General features: G+C 36.5%; 1 protein-coding gene across 1 annotated transcript; it reads right to left on the bottom strand.

Annotated features, from left to right (window-relative positions):
- Positions 1-4,704: 4,704 nt before the first annotated feature.
- On the bottom strand, positions 4,705-10,869 carry LOC149075906 (uncharacterized). The gene is made up of 5 exons (XM_089243408.1): positions 10,494-10,869; positions 7,656-7,707; positions 7,289-7,476; positions 5,295-5,444; positions 4,705-5,128 (listed from the first exon to the last, which is right to left on the bottom strand). Exons 1-5 carry the CDS (start codon positions 10,623-10,625, stop codon positions 4,904-4,906), a joined length of 747 nt encoding a protein of 248 aa, XP_089099534.1. The 5' UTR covers positions 10,626-10,869; the 3' UTR covers positions 4,705-4,903.
- Between the last annotated feature and the right edge of the window lie 27 nt (positions 10,870-10,896).

Here is a 10,896-nt window from a genome sequence, read left to right as displayed (position 1 = left end):
ACCTTGACGAAATGCGATCGACAAACAACGACTTGCATTCCCGATACACAATTTCACAACTTTAGTTCCAGAAAAACTGCGCCACATATTTATATGCAATAGCACTTTTCTAGATAATCTTGAAGATTCGAGTGACAACTTTACATTTCTAGTTTGGCATCACGTCGCTTTATCGAAGCTGTCGCCATGTCAAACGTTCCAACTTGCCGATATTTCGAGGGGTTTACAAAAAAAAAAAAACGTTATCGATTATTTTGGTGAAAATTATTTTGGTGAAAAATTACAAATAAAACAATCACTATTTACATAATTTTCGTAACACTGCCCTTTTTTAAAATTGTTCGTCCCGACGATTCAGTTATCAAGTCGGCGAGTTGCACCTTGTCACTCACTTAAGGAGCTAGACCGTTGAAGCAACTGCACTCTGACGATGGAGTTCTTTGAATCTGATAAGACCAGAAGCATCCCGACTTACATCTTTTGCAGATTTCAAGGCGTTCCCTAGAGATGGATGCATCTGGCGTTTATTTATAAATCAAACTTGTATACAAAGACGATCATACCATCAAAATTGAGTTTAAAAATGGCAAGTAAATCTTGATAAATTTCGTTATGTTCACATTTAATGATATGATCTTCAATCCGTCCCTCCCAGTGACGATTCCCGCATCCAGAGCGCCGGGCACTAATCGAAACGCCGACCCGATCGGAGGTTGTAATGACACTTGTTGAGCAGTCCCAGATCTCGCCAGTAAGTAGTCCGGGTCTTGAACGTGGATCGCTTGACCGAACTTTCCTCTTATTGTGAAGACGATGCACAAGTTTCTTTCCACGAATTGGATAATGCGACCAAGTCACATATAGTTCATTGGGACTTTGTAAAATCATTCTCTTCCACAACCACAGGTCTGCAATAGGCACATTTCCAAAGTGAAGTATTGCTGTCTGTGAACATGTAGCGAGCCCACGGCTCCACACACGCAAATATCGTTGCCTGATTTTTTGCTGCGTAGAAGATAACTCGGGAATGGCCCATGTTCAGTTCCTACTATTGTTTTCAGACGAGGCCATACATTCATGCACCCATGGTCCCCACAAGGGGTGGGTGGGTTGGCAAGGCTCTAGCCATGGAACCCGAGATGATTTTCATTATTTGTTTTTCACGCTATACATCCACCATAAAGGGGCCCGCAAAAGATCCTAGCCTAAGGGCCCTACTCCAGGATGTGGGGGCCATGTATGCACCATTGTACTCGACGTTGGATTTTATATGCGTGTCTTTGTCTTCAGTTTTGTCCCATTCTTTCTGCCATAGTTACAGATGATCTTTTAAGAGGCAATGAGCTCTAAAGCTGTGGCAGCTTTAGCTAGTTGATCCACTTTTTCGTTCCCCGTCACTCCTGCATGTGCCTTTACCCAACGGATCTGACGAACGTGATCATAATGAGAGCGGGGACTTTGAATCCGAATTACGACATCGTTCAGTTTCTTCACGACTCTGTAGGGTCCTTCCCATGATGGAGTTTCGGGCAAAGACCTTTCCACGGTTCGGGTTCCAGAACTAGACGAGGTCTTTTTCCTTGACGCTGTGAGACGAAGAACCGCCACGATGCGATTCTTCATCTTTTCGGAGCAGATGTTGATCCGATCTCTGGCGATTCGAAGATCACGTCCCATAAGCACCTGTGATGGCGAGAATCCGGTGCTCTCGTGGGCGGTTCTCGGTAACGGTCCATGGCGACTCTCGAACGGAGCTCCGACGTTGTGGTGTTGAAGGCGGGCCCAGGTGCACTTCGGAGGTTCTTTGCGAGTGGTGCAGGAGTCGCATCTTTTGCACCACTCTTCCACATCGGTTCTGGATTTGTCCAAAACAACCGTTCACGGATCTTCTGGAGAGAATTAATTATGCCGAAATGTCCACCGGTCGGGCTTTCATGCAATTGTTTTAGCACTTTTCTCACACGACTCCTTGGCAGGACGAGTTGCCACCGGAACGTCTTTCCATCCCCGACTCCCATTTGCGGTACAGCATGCCATCTCTCATCTCCAGGGAGTCCCATAGCGCCCTGTACCTTTCGGTCGTCGGACTGGAAGAAGCGACGTCTTGCCACGCTGGTTTATTCGCGGTGGATTCCTTCGTCTATTATCGGTCGTATGTTGGGATCTTCTAGCTGGGCTTTCCGGGTGTTCTTGTCGCTCCAAAAGTCGTCACTTGAGACGTTATCTGTCTCAATACAGGGTTCGCTGGCCAGTACTTTTCTTCAGCCTTGACGCAATGACGACGGTTCTATGGACCCGGTCCTCTTGTCAGGGCGTCGGCATTTTTATGCGCTTTTTCTTTCCGAGGCTGGATCTTCCTCTTCATGCCATCGGGATAAACCCTTCTATCGCTTTCGAAATGGGCATCACTTTCTGTGGAGGAAATTCATCACAACCACATCCAAGTAGGGCGATGTTTTCCCTCAGCGTGTGCAGCTGGTCATTTCTCATGTCAAAAAAAAAAAATCCATGTTTCCTCAGGAAGTCCAATCGGATGATACATGGGTCTTTTATGTCGGCTACGAAGACGGAGTGTCGGTAGGCGACCATGGTGGACTTCACTGAGACGTCAAGAAACAGTTGAAGTGTGGATTCGACACCCTCCTCTAGTCCAGAACCTGAGGCACCAGATCCGAATGTTCCCCCCCTCCTAGTTGCAGTCCAGGGATTGAGTAGTGCAATTTTTCAACATGCAAAACATATAGCAAAATATTCTAAAATAGAAAAAGTTCTAATCGATTGGACAAAGAAAACTAATGACGAATGAAATGTTTAGAACCCTGTGAAACAAATGCACAGCATTCATGGAGAGAATAGCTTGCAAATGAGATTTCCACGAAATCCAAAAAATACTGATTAGTTTCATAACTGACAAAGTTCAATAAGTAAAAAGGCTACTATGGGGAATTATTTTACTGACCTCGCAAGTTAAAAAAAATGGTAAAAGTGATGATCACAACTATAAAAAAATAAAAAATTTGGCCTAACTGATTTAAAAAAAAATGTAGTGAAATTAATTATTGCATTATCTCATATCAGCATCTCTAAATTTGTGAAATAAAGCGTGAATGTTTGATTTTTATCGAATTTCTGGTAAAATACAGTATGTTCAAAACGTAAAAACAAAAAGTCCATTTGTTTAAACTTGCTTATTTTAGATATATATGTTACTTGATATTAATGTATTCAGTGATTCTTGACTACCCGTTCCCCCATACTCCAAAATTTTCAAAATCTGATGCCCAAATTTTATGAAAGTAAACAAGAGTGGCGAAAAACAGCTGTGAAAAGACAGCAGTAAGAATAGAGGGAGGAGATAAGAGAAAATGAGGGATATCACTATGTAGAAAAGAGCATGGCATTGTATGGAAAAGAAACTAAATAAATAAAAGTAAGTGAAGATGTGTGTGCATACGTTCTTTTTTTTCCCTTCACCTACAGTGTTTTACAATCTCTTGAAGAATTCCAGTGTTAAGAAATTTCCCTGACCACGTTTTGTAATCAAAAGTGTAGTGATCTCCCTTGTGTGTGTACACCCTTTCACTTATACGTTTTTTTCAGATACAATACAATTTTCTGGGTCAAAGATATTGCAAAATAATGCTATTCACTTATATGCCTCTCTCAGCTGTGTGTCTTTTTCCTATGTTCCCTTGCATCGAAGTGCAAGAGATCACTGATCACTATGTCAACGCAGGGCAGTCATTTCAAATTTTTCGGGGGAGGGGGGGGGAGGAGACAAAGCACATGTACTCAATGCTTGTGTATATATATATATATACCATTTTTAGTGTATTTTCAAAAGCCGAATCCTGCCCCCCCCCCAAATGACAGGCCTGTGTCAACGGTTGCATAGATAGCCGCTGTGCAAACAATTTGGGACAGCCTGTATAAGAATTCAATTCCACAGTATAAACTTTAATTTCAAGTGTGAAAGCTTTGAACTCTCTTCATTTATTCCATCATGCCATTCTTTTTATGTCTTCAACTTATTTGGATAGATCAGGTGGGGCCAATCTAATGCCATGGTGCTGAGAGAAACATGAAGAGGTTTGCCACAAAAATGGGGAAAATTTTTTTTATGAAACATTGTATTTTACTGTAGAAAGAACTTTTGATTATAACTGAAGGAATCTGATATTGCATTGATAAAATTCAAGCCCATACAATGAATCAGTGATTGTCCAAAAATCTCAAAAAATAAAAAGTTTGAAATAATTAAAAAAAAAATAATATAAAAAATGAGAACTTTCAATGAAAATTTTTCAGGACAAGCCAACCTACATATAAATGGGATGTCTCATTGCCTCATAACCTTAAATTGAGAGCAACAATAAAAAAAATGGCATGGGATAGGAAAAAGTTTGACCACAACAGATAAAAATAGCAAAAGCTATCTATATACACATGTATTTATGAATACAGTCAACGCTTGATTTTACAAAGCTAAAATTTATGAACTGCACATTTTTATGCTCCAAACAATGCATTATTCCTTTGTAAAATCAAGTATTGACAAGTTTGCAAAAACGAGTATTGACTGTATTAGAAAATGAACATTTGAATTTCTCTTGCTCTGTAATTATAAAATTCACTAAGTATAAGTATATTCAGATGTTTAATTTACCTAACCAAAATGTAGGCACCAATGAACACAAATAAAACTAATGATTTAAAGAAAATAAATTTAATTCCCATTAAAACTGTTTTTTTGGAAATATCAAAAACTTAACAAAAGTGTTTTTTATGTAAAAAGTATTTAGGGTCAAATTTTACTTAATAGCACTGATTATAAAGAGCTAAAGGGAAATGCAAAAAACTACATTCTGAAAAAAGCAACAGCTCACTCTTTTGGGCAACCTGTTCACCATGGTATTGGTTTGCTGTCATAGTTAAGCATCAAACCCACATGCTGGTCACTCGCTTTCAAAATAGTATTGATCATTCCTTGTACACTGGTGTCTGGATTCAAAGGAGCTTTACCGCCGCCCATATCCGTCAGCACCCATCCAGGGTGCAATGCAAAAGCCAAGATGCCTTGAGGCTTCAAATCAACTGACAAAGACTTCGTCACCATATTCAGAGCAGTCTATTGAGTTCAAAAGAAAAACAATTTTTTTTATAAATAACAAAATAAATTTTTATAACTTTATATATTTACTTTAAAAAAAAAATCATCAAAACTATATTCAATGCACTCAGAAATTCAAATATACAGTAGTAAAATTTCTAAATAAAATAATTTATAGAATCACTTTGCTTGTTCTATAGGGATAACAGCTTCCACTAGTATTATCATCAATGGACCCCATTTTCGATGTGATGTTGACAACAGCAGCGCGAGAGCTGCTCAATGAGTTTCCTCCTGATTTTGAGGCCGCTTTCTTGAGCGATGGCAACAAAGCCTTGAAAAAAAACCACAGAACTTCAACATTGAAATTTTATTTCAATTTTTTTTTTCAATGTTACATTTTCATTCTGAATAAATAGAATTTAAAAATAATTTATAGTATGATGCCATCGCTATTAATTTTTTACATCACAATTTACATGAAAGAATTTATTGTAATTGTGATTAGTATACTATTGTCAACAGAAAACTTCAGCAATGGCAGGAAAAGCATGTGTTTCAAGTACTTAATAAAGTATTTGTGGCTGTTGCCAATTAGAAGTTTTCTGGGCAAAAATCTATCATTGTATACAAGTTCATTTTACTCAACATTTCCCAAACACCAGTTGGCATCATCAGAAAGTGTCATAACTTGATACTGAATTTGGGGATTTGTTTTCTAGCTGGGAAATCCATGACTTTTCAGCAGCTAACTGACCAATGATCACAGCCTGTGCTTATGCTTCCTGTTCAAGGAAGTAACAATGCCACTCACAGGACATCAACAATTTGAAATTTAATATGACCAATCAGAACCAGAAGTGCCTGGCTGGTTAAAACAGCATAAGCACGTGCTGTTATAATTGGTCGATTAGCTGTTGAAAAAGTGTTGGACTTCTAGCTAAAAACCTAATCGTCAAATTTAATATGACAGTACAAAACCTCCTGATGATAATCACTGGTATTTGGGAAACAGACTAACATTAATGACAGCCTTTTGCCTGAGAACTTCTCTTTTAAAATATGTGTTGTTTCAATAACTGGAATTAACATGAAAAGACTTATGCTGTTACATAAACATAACAAGACAATATGAACTTATAGCTGTATTTGTAGCTTTGCACAAACAAGAATTTAGAAATAAATTACTTTTGGGCAAGGTAATACACATGAGAAACAATGTAAATAAACCCGAAACATGAAGAGAACAGCTAGACATTTTTGGAACTATGTCAAGTTCCTTCTTCAGTAACCAAAAAAAAATGTAACAATAGCAATAAGGCAAAAAATCCATATAGCGGGAGTTACTCACTGTTCAAAACAAAGAATCAAATAAAAAATTTGACTGACTTCGAAATTAAAATATTTTTCATTTTGACTGTCTTGAACACAGCGAGTAACTCCCCACTATAGAGTTTTTGCCTTTTCGTTATATTTCCGTTTTTCTTGGTTACTGAGGAAGGAACTTGACCATAGTTTTGAAAGGTGTCTAGCTTTTGTTTTCTATTTTGGGTTTATCTGTTGTTTCTCATGTGTATTAAACAAGAATTTATTCATTTGGAATACACAAACAAAATACAGAACAACAACATAAACAAACAAATACAGAAAAACAACATAAACAAACAAATACAGAAAAACAACATAAACAAACAAATACAGAAAAACAAGATAAACAAACAAATACAGAATGAAACAAATTTCAATTAATAAAGCACCAACATGATTTCTTTTAAGCATTAGCTAATACAGTAGAACCTCTCAATAATAGACACACAAGAGATAAAGTTTTGCCCACTAACCACGCGAGTGTCCATTTAATTGTTAAATATGTTAAAACACTATTTCATGGGATTCAGAGGAAAACGTATCTGTCATGGGTAAGTTCTACTACGCAAGTGGTATAAACTAAATCTAAGGGGAAAAAATAAGATTTGTCTATGAAAAAAACATGGATGCACATTAGATTTGATGTACTGTGTGATACAGTTATTTGGCACCCTTCAAGACCAAGTTATGATTTAACGACAGATCATAGCGAAAACAGTGTAAGTTTAAGGATAAGTCCACAAAAAAAAACCAATATAAATTCATCTAACATATTACATTATAAAGTTTGTAATTAATGACCACACATACCTTCGTGAAGAATAATGGACATACTGCATTCACCTCGAAGTTCTCCATCATATGTTCTCTTGTAACATCTTCCAAATTATCTCCGAACATGATACCAGCGTTATTTATCAGAAGATTGAGTCCAGCATCTCCCACTTTTTCATCAATTTGTTGTGCAATGACTGAGAAAGCATTGTAGTCTTTGATGTCTGCGAGATTAAGATGCCATTTCGTCAAAAACATAAACAACTAAGAAATTTTACTATAACATTTTAATAATATTTAAATATTATTTTCGTCTACCAAGAAAAACTATCATAACAAATATTGGAAAAAAAGAAAATATAGAGTTTCATTCTCAAAAAAGTAATAGGCTAAAATTGCTGACCCAGTTTAAAGACAGTAATGGGAACATTATCTTGTGCTAGTTGCTGCAAATCCTGAAACAGAGGAAAGTTTTTAGGGTCAAATTAATAACGATTTGCATTACAGATTTCAATAAAAATGAATACATGAAATATACATTTTTAATTGTCAATCAACTTTTCAGATGCAAACTAACACATCACAAAAATTAAATGAATAAAATCACAAAATTGTGATTTATAAGGCTGGGTGCACACCGGTTAGACATGACTAGTTAAGACAGCTTTAAACACTCAATTATTGTTAAAGTTAATTTGTATGACAGAACGCACACCAGTCAGACAAATTGAATAATTTGTATAATGTCATGGAAATCGAACGATTTAAATTGAGGATGAAATCGATTATGAATTTTATCTGATTTATTATTGATTTCAATATGTGATTTAGGACTTTATATTCGAATTAAGATTTAATATGGAATATATAGGATTATATGCTTGATTTCCGATTGTATACGTAGATTTGTGATCTCGCACTTGATTTTATACTTAAATTATGATTTTACACTTAGATTATGATTTTATAGTTGTTATGATTGTAATGTATATTTTGTAATGTATGTTTTTTTATGAATAAATTGCCAGAGGTATCCAGTCCGTGTGGACAATGAGCCGATATTGCCATATGGCGATGTGGCCTGGGTATCTTTCGGTTTGACGGTGTATACTCAGCCAAAGGTAAACCCCATAGAGTTTCAACCACAAACTTTCCTTAAATTAAAAAAAAAACATAACAAAGACCTTTTTTTTCAAGATTTACTCAAACTATATTTCAGAAAAATATTTAATTATTCATGCTGCGACAAATAAAGACAATTCAAAATGTGTCGTGTGTCACATGCATTAAGTGTTTAATTTATCTTCCATTTTTGCTGTGTTTTTTTTCCTTTAGACCGCCACATGCAGATGATAGAACAGCTAATGCACCGTGCTAGGAAAAAAAACTAAAGCCTGCTAAAGTTACATGTTTCTGCCATGTGAAATGGTCCTATCCAGTTCACGAAATACAAAAAAAAAAAACCTGCTTCTAGGAAAAATACTTTTTCCAGGAACAATTTTTTCCCACCACATTAACAGAATAGGACCATTTCTCATTGGCAGAAACGTTCAACTTTATCATGCTACGTGTTTCTTTTCCTAGTGGGGTGCCCGACGTAAAGCACTAGAGTGTTGCAACTGTGTAGGAAAACAGTCTCACTGCTTTTCCTATTAGTGAGCCATTAGAAAGCCGGCTCCAAAGAAAACACGGCTTAACCTGTCCAATGTTTCTGTTATCTTACCTTCTTTCATTGAAATATATTTTTCCCTCCGTAATGCAAGTATCTGCCAAAAGTAAAAGACTGGGGTTTTGAGAAAACAGGAAATAATAGATTAATTATATTCTAGTTAGATTACTTGCACAAACAGGTTTTAAAAATTCAATAACAAAGGCACATTATTCTAATTAGATTACTTGCACAAACAGGTTTTAAAAATTCAATAACAAAGACACATTGTGGTACGGTATATAGAGATTGGTGGATGTCCATGATTGAATATTCATTATTACAATAAATATCGATTTTTGACCGAGGTCGAAGTATTTGATACCTAATTTGTTTCTCGTTTTAAAACACGAGTCTCGTTTTTTGAACGACAGATTGTAAAACTTCCTTCGTTAGGGACTGTTTATATTTCTGGCATGCGACTGAGCACACAAAAATTTATTCAAAAATTAGAATTAAAAAAAAAAAAAAAATCAAGCCGAGCACCACAGGTTTAACTCACTTCAGACACCGCTTAATTTAATTTCCTTTACTTAAACTGAGAATTTGGATTCCAGCACCATGCACAAATCAGCAACATGGAATGAAACATATAAAATAAGAAATTGATCCTTAACTGCAATATCATGTCGAAAAGAACCTTTAAGAGTAATATAATGGACAGATAACTATAATTTCTAATAACCTGACAGAGCTATATACTGCAAAATTACCGTAGATAAAATTTTTATCCAGTTCGTGAGCACAAGGCCATTCAATATTTGCCACACTAGCTCAATAATATCTATAAAAATATTAGGTTTATTCCCCTCTTTTCGACCCACAATATTTTTGAGCCCTCTCAATAACTTCACGCTTTTACATATTGTACTCATTATAATTTCGAATTTGATAATTAATCGATTAACTAGTCAATTTTAAATCCTCTCTCTTCGAAATTATTCTAATGTACGACCCAAGACAAGCCTAGAAGGGAAAAAAAGGAAAAGATTTAGAATTAAAAACGTGTTTTTATCTACTCTCACAAACTTCTTAGTGTTGCATTCTCATTTCAAATTGACATACACACCTTGGCAAGCAGGGGCGTAACTAGAAATTTATTTAGTTCGGGGGGGGGGGACCAAAGTGATAGAACAATAGATTTGGCCATCTTTTTCCCTTTTTTTGGTCATTTTCTCACATTTCGGGGGGGGGGCAGACCCCCCAAGTCCCCTCCCCCTCGCTACGCCCTTGTTGGCAAGTGAAAGAAAGATGTTCGTATTTCTTCCATAGAACTTCCGTCGTAATATTACGTCAGAAACAATGGAAGGGTAAAAGGCGAATTTAGTGGGGGGGGGCAGTCCAGCACCAGACACACCCGATTTCCCACCCCCAAAATATCACTTTGCATGGTGGGTGTGCGGGGGGGGGGGGCTATGACACTGTTAAAACGGCTTGCCTTGATGTTAACAACATATTTTCATCCCCGTTTGTTTTCTGAAACCATTGAAAATTCGAAACACAATCAATCAATCAATTCATGACATGACTAACCTTAGCAGAGTCCGGATCACGGCAAGTGGCAAAAATGTGACGAGGTGGTTTACTCAACGATGCAAATTGCTTCACGAATTCCAGTCCAAGGCCCCTATTCGCACCTGTAATAACAACGCTTCCTACACTCATCGCGAAATAACTCTAAATTACAAATAACCTGAGTCTTCCCTCTATTATTAAAATGGCACCGGGTTTGATTACGATTGTTTCTAAATAAGCTATAGAGCAAATTCTCCTCCCCCCTTCAGTGACGTCATACATATGTCAAGGTTTCGGCAGCGAATCAGCGTTAATAGTGTAATTTTATTTCTAGACTTCTTTTTGCTTTATTGTGTTTAATAGATCCTAAAAATGAAAATTTCCATTTATTAAACGCACGATCGAATCAGTTTTTTAATAT

Source organism: Pholcus phalangioides, unplaced genomic scaffold, assembly GCF_987345545.1.
Source record: "Pholcus phalangioides strain wild (caught in Gottingen) unplaced genomic scaffold, Ppha-v1.0 ptg000015l_1, whole genome shotgun sequence".
Lineage (NCBI taxonomy): Eukaryota > Metazoa > Arthropoda > Arachnida > Araneae > Pholcidae > Pholcus > Pholcus phalangioides.
The sequence above is the reverse complement of the archived record's forward strand: the minus strand, read 5'-3'. Positions and strand labels throughout refer to the sequence as shown.